This window comes from Rissa tridactyla, chromosome 2 (genome assembly GCF_028500815.1).
Source record: "Rissa tridactyla isolate bRisTri1 chromosome 2, bRisTri1.patW.cur.20221130, whole genome shotgun sequence".
In the NCBI taxonomy this organism is placed as follows: Eukaryota; Metazoa; Chordata; class Aves; order Charadriiformes; family Laridae; genus Rissa; species Rissa tridactyla.
The window spans coordinates 135,977,021-135,994,483 of NC_071467.1; the positions used below are offsets into that span (position 1 = coordinate 135,977,021).

General features: G+C 42.1%; 1 protein-coding gene and 1 long non-coding RNA gene across 3 annotated transcripts in view; one reads left to right on the top strand and one right to left on the bottom strand.

Annotated features, from left to right (window-relative positions):
* The window catches only part of LOC128905427 (uncharacterized), a 49,397-nt gene extending 48,573 nt beyond the window's left edge, over positions 1–824 (bottom strand). For both annotated transcript variants that reach the window (XR_008464870.1, XR_008464869.1), the window contains exon 1: positions 167–824. This is a non-coding gene — a long non-coding RNA (uncharacterized LOC128905427). The remainder of the gene's footprint in view (positions 1–166) is intronic.
* A 795-nt stretch (positions 825–1,619) lies between these two features.
* The window catches only part of MEOX2 (mesenchyme homeobox 2), a 52,890-nt gene continuing 37,046 nt past the window's right edge, over positions 1,620–17,463 (top strand). The window contains exon 1 of the mRNA XM_054191526.1: positions 1,620–2,477. Within this exon, the coding sequence (XP_054047501.1) occupies positions 1,967–2,477 (511 nt within the window). The 5' untranslated portion in view covers positions 1,620–1,966. The remainder of the gene's footprint in view (positions 2,478–17,463) is intronic.

A 17,463-nucleotide genomic window follows, 5' to 3' on the forward strand; every position in this document is an offset into this window, starting at 1 on the left:
TGTATATTTCCTTTATTCTGAAGAAATATCAAGTTTTGAACAGTGCACAGAGGCAGCAACTTCTGCTTTGGACGCCACTCTCTTTTTAAAGACCGCGTTGTTACAGTTAAATCTAAAGACAATTTTTAAAAAGCATTAGATGTCAGAAAAGGGGGGAAAATCTTACCGTCGAAAGACTGCTGCAGGTTCCAGCTCAGTCTGAAACTGCAGGGAAAAGTGGAGCAGCTGCTGAACAAAAGTTTTAGATTTTTTTTTTAGAAAGTCTGCAAAACTAATTTCCCACAAAATAGGACTCAATTTCCGTTTAAGAAACTAGCTCTTGCAAATCTCATACAATTCCTGATTTTTTCCAATAGCAATTGAAATTCATTTTATCTTTCGCACATGGACCCAAGAATTTAGGCTTAAATTGCAGGAGCGCAATGGTTTTCCTTTTTTTTTTTTTTTTTTTTTTAATTTTGATTTGGGGGAGGAGGAGGAGGAAGGTAGAGCGAGGAGGAAGGGCTAAGAAACAAAACGTTTCCGCAGTGGGTACCTCTTTGGTCAGTGATGAATTAAATGCGTTATCCTAATTTAAACCAGTTAACAGTCGCCTTCGTGGCTACTGTTAATTCCACTACACCCACGGCTAAAAAAAATTAAAAATGCCAAGCCCAGGCTCTCTAGGTTGTCCCTCTTGAGCCACTAAAGACCACAACGAAGGAAACGAAAATACGGGGAATAAAAATTATGCGAGTTCACGTTTTGCAGGGGCAGGGGGCAAAAAGGGAAACTTGTGTTTCTCTGGACAGATTTGATGGCCCGGTGAGCGCCGGTGGTTCCGCCGCGGAGGCAGCCCCCTGCTGCCGGGGGGACCGCGGAAGGTGCGGGCGGGGCGGGACGGGACGGGACGGGACGCCAGGTCGCTCCCGGGGGCCGGGGCGGTGGGTGCGGGCGGAGGGGGGTAAATGCTCCGCACCCGCGGCCCGCACCGCGCTGCGGCGGGGGATGGCGGCGGTCGGCCCTGGCCCCGACCGCTCTCGCCCAGCTCCGCACGACTCCGCGGCCGCCTGCGCGCTGGGCCGAGCTGCGCCCTCCCACCTGGGCGCGCAGGTGAGGCGCTGCCCAGCGCCCTCCAGCCCACGGGGAGAAAGGGGCGGCGGCAGCCCCCCCACCGCACACACCCCCCCACCCCCGAGTAAACCCCGCGGATTTCTCTTCACGTCTTTATTGCTGTCCTCGGGGGTGGGGGGGCTGGTGGCACTCCAAGCAGCCCCGGCAGCCCCGACGGGGCGGTGATGGTCCCGCGGGGGCACCGCCGCCCCCCACCCTCCCTCCCCTCCGCCCACCCCACCATCCCCCCCCGCCGATCCGGCCTCGCCGGCCCCGGGGGCAGCCCCGCCGGCCGCCGCGGCGGGGGGGGGGGGGGAGGCGTGCTCCCCGCGGCCCGCCCGGGGGCAGGGGGAGGCGGGCTGAGCCCCCGCCGAGCCGACCCCCCCCACCCCCCCCCGCCGCTGCCGCGGGCGCCCGGGGCGCGGGCGCGCAGCGCTGCCGCCCGCTGACGGAGCGGCTCGGCGCGGGGACGGCGCTGGCGTTTTGGAGGGAGTTTGCATGTGGTCAGTGCTGTGTTGCTAAGCCAGCCCCCAGCTCACATTACACACTACTGTATTTATAACCTCTCGGAGCTGTTTCCCCCTTCAAGCAGTTCTCTGGGACCACCTTCTATTGGCTTCAACCTCTCCCACTTCTTGACATCTGAGCAGCTCTGAGAAAGGCTCATCTAGGTCCGAGTGTTTATGCAGCGGAGACTGGCCACTAGGGCTAAAGACCTGGATTATCTGAGCTCAGCTGCCTGCTGCAAAGTCTGTCGTTGCCGTTTTGGAAAAAAAAATCCCAACCCCGATCTGTTTACAGTGAAAGTTGACAAAGGGTGGTGAAGTTGGATCTTTCCTAAACTCTCCTGCCTGGAACCTGAGACTTGCATGCCATGGATCACACACTCTTTGGCTGCCTGCGCAGCCCCCATGCCACTGCGCAGAGCTTGCACCCTTTCTCCCAGTCTTCTCTTGCCCTGCATGGAAGATCTGACCACATGTCCTACCCTGATCTGTCTTCTTCTTCTTCCTCTTGCATAATAGCGGGATACCCCAATGAGGAGGGCATGTTTGCCAGCCAGCATCATAGGGGGCACCACCACCATCACCATCACCACCACCACCACCACCAGCAACAGCAGCACCAGGCTTTGCAGACGAACTGGCACATTCCTCAGATGTCGTCTCCTCCCGCCGCGGCCAGGCACAGCCTCTGCCTTCAGCCCGACTCAGGAGGACCCCCGGAGCTGGGCAGCAGCCCCCCCGTCCTGTGTTCAAACTCTTCCAGCCTGGGCACGAACACCCCCACAGGGGCAGCGTGTGCGCCAGGGGACTATGGCAGGCAGGCTCTGTCCCCGGTGGAAACAGAGAAGAGGTCCGGCAAAAGGAAAAGCGACAGCTCAGGTAACGGCTCACGCTTTCCCCCTGCGGGGCGGGACACCCCCGGGCGGAGGGTGCCGGGGGGAGCTGCGCTGCCGGGCCCCGGGTCCCCCCGCCGCGGCTGGGCTCGGCCGGGCTGGCCCCGGCCCGGCCCCGGTCCCGGTCCCGGTCCCGGTCCCAGCCCCGGCCGCCGCGGTGCTCCCGCCGCCCGCTGACACCGGGCTGCCGGGTCTCTCCTTCCCTCCAACGCGCTCTCGGGATCTCCATCATTAAAGCAAGCTTTATTAGAGTTACGGGGGGCGGGGGGGAGGGGGGGAATTAAAAAGGAAAAAATCCATCACGTCCAGCATGAAATCAAGGTGGTGGTGGCGGTGGTTGCGGCCGGGGGAGAGTTTCCTACAACTAAGGGGAGAAACGCTTGAAGTTTTGGTGAGGATTTTAGCATCTGGTCCGGCGCCCCCCCTCCCCCCTGCCCGGTACGCCACCTTTGCTTCAAAATTCAGAATAGAGCGCGCTCCTTCCCCTCCGCCCCTTCGCCGCGGAGCTGACTGCGGCTCCCAGGCGATTGCACAACGCCTGGAAACGCTGCCTTGGAAGTGGGAATTGGGGAGAGGAGCTGATGCCTGGCTGCCTTGGAGGATCTGGGTGCGCCTGCATCAAATCCTCAGCGTGGAAGGGGCAAAATTCGGAGTCTGTAAAGCAAACGGGTGAAGGGGAGTTTTTAGAAAGCTGCTTCACTTCGGTTTGCTGGTGGCGGGGGCGGAGGGAAGGAAGGAGCTGTCTGACTTTTAAAATCACTGCAATTCTTACTTAAAGACGAGCGTAAAACCATGTAGACCCACAGTCGTTCCAGGGCGATGATTTGGCATCGCTGAGCCTGCCAAAAAACCTTGACATAATCTTTTGCTTTTTAAAAAGGCAAAGCCTGTCAAAGTCCCACTCTGACAAAAGCCACTCGGCAAAGGCAACGCGACTGATGGCACTTCCGTTAGAGCGCACATAAACCAGAGGGGTCATCAAAAATATACTGACACAGGCAGGAGGCACTTGAAAAAGAGAGGGCTCAACAGTTTGAAAACTCAAGAGCAGGCGTAGTGAATTGTTTGTTACCGAAGAAGAGAAAGTGAAAGGCTTTTCCAGATATTTATGAAGTTCACAACTGAAACCGTGACCTCTTTCACTCGAAATGTTGTGAGCTTGGTAAAGTGGTAAGCGACAGAAATGATTTTAAAAAATAACCCTCAAGGATACCATCGTTTTCTTCATTGTCCGTTACACTAAGAAATGTTTAGAGTAATTCAGGATGGGTTTAACTGAATTTCATTTTACGTAGCTGGTGTACGGGCTAAAAACTCTTCCAAGATTAAAAGCCGTATTTAGTTAAAACACTGGTGGCGAAACCTCTTGTTGCATCTTCATTGCATCTTATCAAATAAAAGGAATTCTCTGATTCTGTGAGGTGTATGAACAATACTAAAATTCGGGTTCCCATTACTACTGGGAAAATAAATGGATGCTTGTCGGTGTAAGGATTTACTGTATTTGTCAGTCTATTGAAAGCTGAAGGGAAAAAAAGGAAATCGGTCCCTTTCACTGTCAGGGAAGTTTCTGTATCGCTTTCTGTTTATTTCATTTTGCAATGCAAACAAAAAGAAAAAGCCGGTGGGGAATGTCACAAAGCTTCCCCTCCAGTGACCGGAGCCTTCCACTGGGTTTAGTGGACAAGGGTCCACTTTAGCCCTGGTTATGCTCATCCTGGGCTGCTCTCCGAACCTCACTTTCTAAGACATTCTGAAGATCAAGGCAGGTAACTATTTCCTCCTCCCTTCCCCTAAGAAAAAAATATTATGTCCGTTCACACAATCGTGAATCTCTCAAACCGAAAATAGGCATCTTTTGACAATGACTGGGTAGCTGCTCTGTCTTTGGGTTTTCTTCAGGAAAAGCCTGAGTTTTGGACTGAACGTTTAACCCCACCCCTTTATTAATCCTGAACTCTGGTGCTAGATATTTAATGCCCTTCTAATGTATGGCAGCAAGAACTTTTTTTAGGTCGCTGCGTTTCTATATTTGTCATCCATAATTGCCCCTCTTTTCATTAAAATTCATCCCCTTTATTTCTCTTTAATCTGTGGGTTTTTTTTAAAAAAAATTACCATACTTGAAAGAATTTCGTCCACGCCTTCCCCACTTTTGGAGACATATTCATCACACTTGGAACTACTTCAATAGGCATTTGTATAAAATCCTAATAGTAAATAACTAAGAAGTGAAGAGAGACTGTTTAAGTTTCAGTGCCAGCATTCTGAGACAATTATTAATGCTCTCGCTTATTTACAAATACATTTCCTCTCCTTAAGCGTATCACTTAAAGCCACAGAATGTTCAGTGTTTTCTTGAGCATCGAATCTGTTCCGCATTTCAGAGCTGAATTAACCTTAGGCTACCCCCTTCTTGCACTCCTTTACTTTCATTCCTGGGTGGTTAAGATCAGGAACGTTGATTCATAAAGCTGCGTTCATAGACGGTTTAAAGAAAGTAAAACGTGAACATTCCTTGTATCATTTATCTCCCAAACTAGTAACTGTTGCTCAGCCATATAGATACTCTGAAAATTTACCAGCAGAGATACCCCGTTTTCCTCATTTGTTATGATGGCGGGAGTGTAATTTTTTAAATTATAAACAAAAATCGAGAAGACGAGCAAAGTTTTGGACGGTGGACTGTATGTTTGTCCCTGTGCTCGCTCTTTTTCCCCTGGAATTCACATATTTCAAGGGAATGGAGGGGGGATAGAAATATTTTGCACTATGCTCTGTTATACTTTTGTTTGGGATTGAGAAAGCAAGGTGAAGCGTGGTTTCATGTTTAGTTTTATAAACTGCCTGACTTACAGTTTTTTCTTGCCCTAACCCAGGTTTTAAGCAGTTTGGGAAGTTCCCTTTGAAGATATTGAATAGGCTGCTACAGAACAGGGTGAAATTGTCAACTGTTCTTGTTGTAAAGGACTGGGAAATACTCCTTACTTAGTCATCACCTCCCGCATGCTACAGCTGTCAGTGTCTCCAGGTTTTGGAGTAGCTCTGTCATTATCTGCAGAACATTCCTTTCAACCTGCGTAGGCCCAGAAGTGGGTCAGTAAACTTGTGGGGGGGGTGGGTGAGGAGCGATGCACACAAATCTTTAGACGTTAATGTTTTTTGCAGTGAATAATGGCATCTGCATCCTCGCCTTTGTAACTCAGCTCTGCATATGTCAAGGATGTAGGAGTAAAAAGACGATAGTAAATTTGAGGATGGGTTGCAAATAAATGCACTTATTTTAAAGCGCACTAATGGTCAGAATTATCTGTGTGCTAATGAGGTGCGGATGAAAACCATGCTGAGTGGATAAAAAACATATTCTTGGAGCGCTTTGTTGCTTTGTGGTACGAGTTGTTCTGTATGGAATATTTTGGATTTTTCTGATGCCTCCCCTTCTCATTACTTGCCTGTGACTTTTGAGGCCATTTTATTTCTGGTTTTTATAGAGCAGGTTTTGATTCTCAGACCATGCAGAACGCATCAAATGCAAAATTACTACTGCGATTGTCTAGGTTGGCTTACTTAGGTCCAAGTTTTCTTAAAACTTCAGTCGGGAGAAAAGCATATTAAAGCCTATATAGAAAGAGAAATCTGGATTTACTGAGAAATACGAAAAGAAAGTGAATCTGGTAGCCTTAAGGAAGGCTAAAATGCTGTGGCAAAAAAAAAATAATCAGGACTATGCTGAAAAGATTAGAGGGAGGCTGAGTACTGTTGAAGGAGTTCTAAGCATTACAACTATCCAAACATTTAATTGCGATAGATAAATATATGTTATAAGAAAATTTGATTCCAGTTAAAGACTAATGTAATTAAACACATGCCCGCAGGCTTAAGAAACCTTTTTATTTTTATTTATTCATTTTTAATTTTTTTAAAGTTTGACATGAATGAATGTTTTTATATGGCGCAGATTTCCAAGGGAAGGCTAGCAGGTAATAACAACTATTCATATTTTTGACGGTATTTACAATAGTATCATATAGAAACACTGCTGTTAAACATACCAAAACATTTCAGGAATCCAGTGTTTCAATAGCTCTTCTGCTGGTTTTTGTTCATTGACAAATCACATGAAAAGAAAACAACACTCTCTTTTTCCAGTTGTTTTAACACCTTTTGTAACATACCTATTCACAACATGCAAGCAGTAAAAAGTTACATCTCCAGGGAATTTATTTTAAACACATCTAAATATCATAAATCATATGTGTGTGTTTGAAATGGTCTCTAAAAAGCAGGTAATTTTGATAAATGATTATAAATACTGTGAAATCATGGGTTTTGAGGACTTCTGATTGGTTTCTGAAACACATCAGTAAGAAAAATGAGCTGCACACTTGTAGTCAAAAAGAACTGTGTAACTGATTCATCAATATGTCTGTGCTTTTCAGCGTAGTTGTAAACGGAAGCAAGAAAAAATACATAATAAAGCATAGTTTTTCTGGAAAGAGTTAATTTGTTTGGTATCCAGTATCAAAGCCCCACTTACCATTAAAAAAAACCAACCCCACAACAACAAAAAACACCTCTGTAGAATTCATAAATGAAACAAGTTCAAAATACGATGAATAATAATAATAATATTTTTAGGAGAAAACTTTTAAGGCTGATTGCTTAGCAAATGTTAGGCTACCTAGTGGGCTACTTGCTGGATTGTTTAATAGATGAAAATTTGCAGTACATTCGCATTTGCTCTCAGGAAATAATAACCAGGAACTTTTCTAGGACTGTAAAATTTTTAAACACTATTTTACCGATACATTCTCAGAATTCTTTGCCCATAGCCAAAGAGTAATTTTGCGTGGACAGAAATAAGTATGGCCTCTAATTATGTACTTCTGCCTGGTTATATATATCATTCAATAGGATCTACACTTCCCCCCCACCCCCATTTTAGAAACATCAGGGTCCCAATCCAGACATTCACTGGAGCACAAATGTTTTTGTGCGAAGGTCTATTGACTCTAATGGAACTACTGAAGTGCTCAAGGTTTTTTAAGCCCTTGGAGCTCATTTCTGTTACTCTGTTTTAAATCTTTGGCACAGAAATATAATTGCATGTTATTCTTTTATTATTTGGTATTAAGCACTATGAAGGATCCCAGTCTTCAAAGCAAAACCACCGAGGGGTCTGGATGAGTAAGGAGTGTGGTACCAAAACCAAATGCAGAAGGAGATATGGACACATGGAGATTAAAGATCCAAACATTCTGGCCATATCTGGAGAAAATTTCACTAAAGCTTTTTAAAATTCATGGTTGCAGCTACCTTTCAGGATTTTTAAACTGGTGTTGCATGGTAGGGAAATAAAAATGCTTTATAATTATTGTAGATATTAATTGATAAAGTATTAGGATTGCCCGATTGTTTAAGCATTGCCAATTCAGCATTATATATATAAATTGAATTTTAATTTCATTGGTTTTAACATCCTAGGATAAATTTTTTCCTAATGTATCTAGCAAAACTTCTCTAGTATTTTGCACAGTAAGTAATCAGATTCTGGATTTTTTTTTGTCAGACTTGTTGCCCTTTTTAGACATGCTAATCATTTAATAAGTGCTTTTTAATTGAGCCTGTTAATCTGCATATAGTTTGCTGTTTGGAAGTCTTCATTCTTCAGTGATGTAATGACTCGATATGCTGTATCTTTGAAGTCCTCAAGAGCAGGATTGAGTTCTGTGTCTTGAAATTCAAGGGAAGGTGACAACATTATCTTTGCTGCTGTCTGCTAATAATCTGATATTGCTCACTGGATTATTGCTTTCAGCAAATACGATATTACACGGCAGTATGAATGGTTGCTGTAGCACGTTTCTTTCAGTAGCAAAATGTATTCTACCAAGCAGTTTTTTCAGCCTCCAGGAAGGAAGCAAAGTAAATCTGGTTTCATCTGCTAGAAGGAGGAAAGTTTAAATCCATCAGTAAAATGTAGTTATGGTGGGGTTGGGTTCAATCCTTATTTTTGCTATGTTGTCCCGTGTCCTTGTTCTAATACACTGAAGAATGCAACTTGAAAGGACGCGAAAGCAAAGTCATATTTTTTAAATATAAATACTTGCATATGTCGCTAATAAGGTTTCTAACTAAAATAGCGTGGTGTTAGAGAAGCTTGATAAACAGTGCTTGAGGCTACTTCATTACATCAGTGCACAGCTGGGCACTGAACCCAGCCGTATGATCTGTCTCCAGCCTGTGCCCTATCCTTTTATGTCCGTTTCCCCAACCTATACAATGGCAATACCACTGCTTTCCTTCCATTTGTAAAGTACTGTAAGCTTTTATTTAATGAAAAGCTTTGTGTGCTCGTGTGTGTGCCTGTGCGCGCGGACTTGCGCTTTTTTTAGTAGGCTTTAAAGACTTACAGATCTGCATCACCATTTCTCCAGTATTACTGGTGGCAGGGTAGGAGCGAGACGGTGCGCAGTCACCCCGCAGGAAAAAGCCTCCCTCCCGCTACTCGGCAGGGCAATCGCATCACCTTTACCTGCACGAGCTCATGTGGCCACATAGGCGCACCCAGCAAGAAGTCATTTGACTTCTGGGGTGAGTGGTTGGGGTCTTTGATGATCGGATAGCTGCTTTTCTACTGCATTTAATGGATGTCTGGATTCAAAAAATAGCCTGGTGCAATTGTGTTGGATGCACACAGGCTAGTCTTGCATGTATTTGAAGTATTTGGAATCACTAAAAAAAGTTATTAAAATAAATGGCTTATAAACGTACATCCTAACGGGAGTTTCACCCAGAAGATATTGATGACAAAACTCCCACTGATTTTTGGTAGCACCAGATTTTACATTGTGCGTTCTTACTATGAATGTAGCTTAGCTTGGGAGAAGGAGATAGGCCACTCAGCCGTGCTAGTGCTTGTGCTTATGCTTTTTGTGATACGCTGTCTCGCATGATTCTAGCGGCAAACACAGCAAAGGAATGCTTGTTTAAAAAAACACTGCTGCCATCGGTCTTAGTTTTCTAGCATTTGTTGTCCTTGTTATTTATGAATATATATTACAAAATCTGTGCCCTTTGATAAGTTTCCCTAAACCATATCCATTTAAAATAATACTTTAATAGGCAAAAATTTAAATCACACTGACGTTATTCAATGTCTGCTAATTGTACATGTCTATCTGTAATATCAGTAGCGCAGAGTTGCATCACTGTATCCTAGCATTCACTGAGTGATGCAAAGTGAAAAAAAAATCATTAATATAATGGGATATAGTAGTAGACAGTTCACAGTCATACACGAAAAGTTGCTTCTGAAACCTTCTACTAAACCTTATAAATGGACAACTTAGGCTATCAAAATTCTACTTGTTAACATCAATGATATTAAAGATGTAAAATTCATTGTAGATTAGGCAGGTTGTCCTTCATTTTGAGACCTTGGACTAACATAACTCCTATTCGGAACGTGAGTTTATTTTCAATATGGAATTGTGAATTTTACAAATAGTTTTGGGGGTGGGTTACTTGACTGGAAGTTGTGCCTTTTACTAAATATGCATGCGATTATTCCTCAAAAATAAAACCAGAAATCACATTTGGAAATTGGCTACTGAATATTTTGTTGTTTAACGATGAATGTAATCATTCAATACTATGCAGTCTGAAACCACTGGAGCTTCTTGCTCAATACAAACAAAAAAAGCATTCTGACCTTTGTATTGAAAATTACCTGTGCTGAATAAACCTTGCAGTAGTAGGAAAAGGGGCCCTTAAAATACATAAAGAGAAGAAAACATACATGAAAACTTAACGGTCATTTGAAAGAAAAGTTATTTTGTACTTGAACCTATGTTTCCTTTTATCTTTCTTTTCAACAAATGAAACAAAATAATTGACCAAACAGCAGAAGAAACAAGTCTCAAAGGAATGAGTCAAATCTTTCATTTATGATGGAAGAGCATAGTTTTACTAAACCAATAAAATCCAGTGGATTATGAAACCCTAACTGGAAGCCAAGTAATCTTTTTTCTTTCTTTCTTTCCTTCTTTTTCTTTTTTTTTTATGAAGCTGCTTCTTGGACTAGAGAAAAATTGGTTGATTGAACATTATTTTATAGCAAATAGGATATGAAAAACTAAAACTGAAACAGATTACTGCAGGCTTTTAAAAGTCCTTCTTCCTTCTGCACTCTCTCAGATCTCTAATAGCTATTTTTTATTTTTAGCAAGTGAGCCTGAACAAATGCTGCCTTACATAAACTGCGTTAGATGCACTTCAGTGGCCTCTGCCACCATTGTCAGCTTTGATTCTTAGCCTGTGATCCTACGATGATGCCAGTATGCATTTAATTTTGTATGTCGGGAGATGAATGAAATCTTGGGTGTGCTGAAGTCAAAACTAACTACTGAGTGGAGCCAGGACTTCACAGCAGAAGAAGTCGTATTACTTTGATACGAACACACCCGAAGTTAAGTGTATGTTTACACATTTTGGTGAATTGAGGGCATTAGTCACTTAAATTTACCAAGCGGAAAAAACTGTTTCCCACTTTGGTCCTTCTAAAAATAGATACTAAAAAAATCTGTTGGACATATGTGGACTGACAATATAGCTCTGAAGAGAGTTGAATGAACTGTGGGTTTTCTACCTGCCAAGCAAAAAATGGCATAGTCTAGAAGTAGGCAATGTACCCTGACTGTGTGTGGGGGCTTCTTTGGATGGGGGTGTTTTCACAGGGTGAGCGCAGGTCCTCAGGAACACGGGTCTCAGTAGCTTTTCAAGTCTTTCCTTTTCTTCCAGCTGATGCAGAATACAAGAACGCCCTACAAGGCCCCATCCTCGTAGGGTATTTGGACCGGCAAAACCTACTTGTTAAAATGTGCTTATTACTGTAAAAAGAATGGTAGGAACAGTGACTAGATGTCTCCTAAAATAATGAAAATATCAGTTGGTTTAGTCAAGGAGAAAGAAATGAAGTCAGATGTGTTGATAAACTATACGATGGCATAATTTGCGAGGCTTTGGTACACTGAGCTGGTAAAAATGGTGTGAATGGAAGCCCGGGCGGCTACGCCGACGTTGACCGCTCAAAGATGTCTTGTAAAGCTTTGTGCTGAGAATGCCAACCAGTATTTTCTGCCAGAAGAAAACAGCGGTCTAATGGGGGCTAAGTCATGTTCACTCCTTTTGATTTGATATTTTCTGAACTAGATTTTAAAAACTAGTAAAACCCCACAAGTCACACTCGCCTTATATAGGGCTTAGGGAGAACTGAGAACGTTGCAAGTCCTTTGCGCTTTGGAATTACTAGTATGATTGAAGTGACATGGTAGTATTAAGTGCTTTTTTTTTGTTTGTTTGTTTGTTTCTTTCTTTCTTTCTTTCTATATTCTTGTTTTGGGAGTGCCACAATGACCTCAAGCCACAGCTGTGTGTTAAGTCTTTGCGTTCTTGAGGACATTAGAACAATACACACTAATGGTCTCACTCCCGGCTCCCTCTCCTTCCCTCCCTCCCTCTCTTTCTTTTTTCGCACAAGTCCACTTCTGAAGGAGTGTACGCCTGTATATCCTTTCCATTTCCTTTTATCCTTGCAGAATGAGCACTTTCTTTACGGCAAAACAAAAAATACCACCCTTTACCTTAATCAGATTTCCATTAGATGTTAACCTGCAATAACTTAAGAACTGCAGTGATCCACTAAATAGAACAGTACTGTTAGGTAATATTATCCTTTTAGGCGATGCAAGATGAAACAGTTATGGATCAGTGGAGCAGAGTCAGATAAAAATAGGAGGCTTCATTAGCAGTTATCCATAGGCGTCTTGAATCCGCAGCATTATCTTTTGTATTATTACCACTTTAATTTACATGATTATCTAATAGTTCATATTATTGCACCAATGCAAAGAGTGACTATTCTGTCTGTATTATTTGTTTTTATGAAACAATATATTATTATTAAAAGTAGTAAAAAGAACAACTTAAATTATAAATTTAAAAAACCGATGTGAATATGCACAGGAGAAAAAGCTGGAGACAAGTGTGCAAATATTTTGGATTGGTTTACATTATGAGGAAATATGCTGCCAAGCTTTCCTGTAGCTTTGGTTTAGCTTTACATTTTAATTTTTTTTCTCCACTCATCCTGACCCCTTTGTTTTTTACACTTCGATACATTGCTACAACTTTATGAGGCAAACATCTTTATTGCTTTAATATGAGGGTACGTACAGAAATCTAACAGTATTCGAACCCTATAAAGCTATCTTTATTTCTCTGGTTCCAAACTGAAATTTAGACATACATAGAAGGCGCCAATCGGGTTTGCACTCTGCTGGCATGAGAAATATCAGAGATTTAATGCTTTTGTATTTGCAAACACATCACATGAGCTTTGCCAGACATGACACCCAAACAAACACTTCTTTTGGATAGAGATTGTGTGTTTCAAGTACGGTGGCTAAATGCGTCCAGCCATTTTGAAGTATGCTTGGTGAAGAATGACCCAATCCTTCAAGGTTCTTGGGTAAGCCGTTTCCTTCCCTCCTGCAAAAGTCACTCGGTGCTTTGCCAGGCTGTGTACTGATGCTCTAATTCTGTCGAAGCTTAGGTTATTGTGTATAATTCTCTTGGAGTTAACAGTCTAATGTTGAAAAAGTTAAGGACAGGCATGTCGGTTGCTACTCTGTCATTGATTCCTTCAGCTCGATGGTGTGCGGCTAAGAAATGTTTGTAGTTCCACAACATATGGGTAGATACCATAAAAATATTATTTATGGAGGCTCTGGCTTGCTTTGTGTTTTTCAAGCATGTTTCCACAACTAATTGATGCTCTTAATTCACACACACACAAACTAAATGCTGCATCCACGTTAATCTCGAAACATATGGTTGACTTGATTATGTAGATAAGTGGAAAGCTTGATGCTACCCGTATAATGGAGTCTGGCTACATGTTATTGCTGTCCTATTAATTAAAAGGACCTTGTTAACATATCGTCAGACTCTTATTACAAAAAGCAGAGGTGAAATCCACACTGAGCTAGAAATGCAAGAAGTACTGCTCTTATCTGAGGTGTTCATATGAACCTACATGGAGATGCACTAGTTCAGAAGTTATTGGGCGGGGGGTACGTGTTCCCTAAGTACCTCTGGAAGAGTATTTCTGCAAGTTTGGGAACTGAAGCAAGTCCAGGGAATGGGTGTACCATGTTGCACAACAAGCACAAAAAGAAGGTCTCGCTAATCAGCCTTTGCACCTTCCCTACCATGTAATTTAATGTCTCCTGTATCTCTGCTCTTCGTAAAGCCTAAGAGCCAGCTTTATGCAGTTAAGGTCATTTTCTTCATAAAAGCAGACAGCATTTCCTTTCCTTCCATGGTGAAAATGCACAGACATAGGAAAAAAATACTCACAAAAGAGACCTGGGGATAAGCACGAAGCATTTTTTTACAGGGGCAAAACGACTTTGTCCTTGGTTTCCCCAGTACAAGGCCACGGGCTGCTACTTGTTCTGAAGAGGGTGAGAACTATGGTTTAGAAAATCTTATTTTGCCATGAGAATTTGCAAGTTGCTTTTACCAAACTTCTCTCTTCCACACGTTTTCGGGCCGTTTTGCAAGTGGTTTTTATACCACTTAGCAGAAATTGAATCCTGTTTTCCCGCCCTGGCCCTCTCTTGGCTCCTATGTTAACCCTGCCAAAACCAAAGCTGATGAAATGATCCTACCTTTCAGTCATACCCTTTTGAAATTCCCTTACTAAGGTCCTTCTTCTAGTTCCAGTTTATCCTCTCAGAGTTAAACTTACTTCCCTGCAAGGCGTTGCTGAACTGCTGCTTAGCTGATGTTTTAGATCCCGTTTCTTATCTGCTTCAGTGTTTTCCCTGTGCTGTCTTAAGTGTGTTCTTCCTTTTTCCATTCACTCTTCTCTGTCTTCGGTATGGCTCACGTACATGCAAGAAACATGCAAGAAACTTACTTTTGGTAACTGTAGGTCATTCGTGGCTCTTCTATGCATTTATGGCGTGTAAGAAAAGTACGCAAGGCCGAGAGTAAACAGGGAGGGGGGGAGATAAAAAAAAAGATGTTTCATGTGCTCTGTCTTCTCTTCTTGAATTTTAACTTCATAAGCGTGTGCACCACAGAGCAGATTCTGTAGACAGCTAAAGCGGAACTCAAGCATGACCCAGACATGACAATGCTGATGGTTAATATTTAATACCAGTGATATACCCGGTGTTGAGCAGACTCTTGTGTAAAAAAGGAGTATTTGAAACTAAGCCAAACGGGTGAAAAAAAAATAAATCTAACTTTCTTAAAATGCACTCTTTTAATTCCAAGATTTTAGGTAATAATTACTTGTGCCAGAAGGAATGTGCTTCAAAGAAAGTAAAGTCTCATTTTGAAGGGGCTGGTAAACTCTTTAAATAGCATTGGCAATTTGTCCTTTCACTCTAGCTTTCTGTAAGAAGAATTTTGAAAGCAGTAAAATATTTTTTTTTGTGTGATTCCATTTCATTGATAGAATACACATGAAGATACATTTGTTGCGTGTGTGAGCGTGTGCATGCATATGCGTATCAAGTCTAAAGTAACAGCAGATAGGGACCTGGAGAGTCGACTTTTTATTTTACTGGACCAGCCAATACTGGCTATTTTTTTCCTAAATGTGTTTTAAAGCAGTTTGAGGAGGATGAGGGAGCTGCAGGCAGGGAGAGAAAAGAAAAGGAACAGAAGTCTTACTGATGCCTTTTGAATACTTGGGCTTGGGCAGTTTTGCACTTATTTTCAATATCTAGAGTTTTTCAGTGTAATATCAGCAAATGGAGTGCATGGTAAAATTACAGAAGATATTAAATCTGAACTCTGGAGACATAAATTCACATGAGGATCAGATCACAAGATTGGCTGCTTTCCGGCTAGTCTCCAGTGGGCTTTTTTCCATATCACAAAAATCACCATACAGTTTGGCACAACCTTCAGGCTCAGTGAAGAGAGTTCTGTTCCAGGACTGAAATAGCCAAGAGCACTAGATGCCAGAATTGAGGTGCATTTGCAGTGTCGGACGGAGACAGTTTTACAGCTTTTGTCTCAAGTCTTCTTTCCCCTTGCTATGAATAAATCTCTTTGGGTTTCGGTAAGAATTCTATCAACTTTATGGAGGAAGGAGGGAGGAATGAGATGCTAACCTTAGTAGTTGTGCCCTTATAACTAACAACAACCTAGAAGTGTGTTGTGTCAGTAATTCTCATTTGTGCAGCACACATTAGAATCTAATAGACAGGATTTGAGAAGATTTAAAAAAAATTGGTAAACAGATACTTTTCTGGTCAAAACTGGAAAAAAATTATACAAGAAAGTTGCAGACTTCTGAAAGTGACGGTGTCCTGCTCCCTTCCCACACCTCCCATCAGCAAGCTGATGTTTCCAGCAACTTCAAAAACAGAAGACTTCTCTGTAATCCTAAATGTACATAAGGAACAGATTAAAGTCCTGATTTGCGAAAAAATTTGAGCATATGCTTAAGAACCACTGACTTCAATGGGAGTTAAACATGTCCTCACACACGCTTCTTGAACTGGAGACTAATAAGGATATTAAAAAGGATCAAGAGGCTGTCCCCCTTCAGGAAATGCTGCAAAACTGTCATAGCTGAAAGCTTTTTTTGTCATAATCATACTGACTTTCGTCAGTACCCTCCTCACCTCATCTCCGACCTTCACAAACAGGAGAAAACAACCCTTCTCCCTCTCTTCTCCTCTCTTCTCCATACTACTTTATGCCAGGCTAAGCTTTCTCTGGCTTCAAAATGGGAGTAACTACAGACTCTGAAGTGTCCATTAGGGATGCCATTATTTCCAGTGTAATGAATGTGTGGATGACGGTCAGATGGTACAGTGGATGGTGGTTGAACAACCCCCCCGAGAGAATTAATTACAAGATAATTAATTACATTGCTGTCTAGCTATGCAGACCTAGGAATGATTGGAAGGACATAAAACACAGTACAGGTTAAAAAAAAAAAAAAAAAAAAGAAAAGAAGGAAAGGAAACCTTGCTAAAAAGACACATATAATTTACCTAGAGAAATCCTATTTACAGGGAAAAAGGTACCCCCTGCCAAACAGCAATCCATATTAATATTCTTTTATTAGACGAGTGACAGATGGAGTGAAGTAGTGATGACTAAAAGGCTTGAGTGTGAGTTGATTTCTTTCAATTCAGTATGACAAAACGGGTTATGTATATGGTTTGTGAGTGTGGTACTCATTTATTAAATGCTCATTTGGACTTTAAAAAATAGCTTGCCTTCATTATCAGTCTCAGGAAACAGACTCCATGGTGTAATAAATCTCACTTGCAGGAATTTTGGCCTGATACTCATCTTAAAATACTCTGAACTTTCTTTTTCTGAACCTTGTCTCATGCTCTACTACAGTCCTAAGTAATTTATCCCTTCTCTTCATCATCCAGCTTTAGAAGGCAATTTGCATGCATCCTTATCCACAGGATTAGCTAGTTTGGGGATGAGTTTTTGTTCTTATCTTTAAGTCAGTAATTCCAAATTTTTTGCTTTATTTTCTTAATGAAAACTCTTTCTACAACTGAAGGTCAGAGGTAATTTTAGCATAATGGCTGTTTAGCGTAGTATCACTTCTAGAAAATAATTTATGTAAGAATCATAAAGCAATAGAAACATTAAACCTGAATATAGTTTGGAAAAGAAAATCTGAGGAGAAGAATGCTCATTAGGTATAGGAAAAGCTGAAATTGGACTGCATGTTTCTTTCCATCTCCCATATTTTATTAAATTAGCTCATGTAAATTAGTGAAGGTGTTTCCTGCCAGCTCTGTTTACGTGCTTCTTGAAACATCTTTCTTTCATTCAAGTCAGAAAAAACCACAGATTTCCATCCGTGGTTTTTGTTTTCACTAGTCACTGTTTCCTTTGCTGCTGTGTGTGTT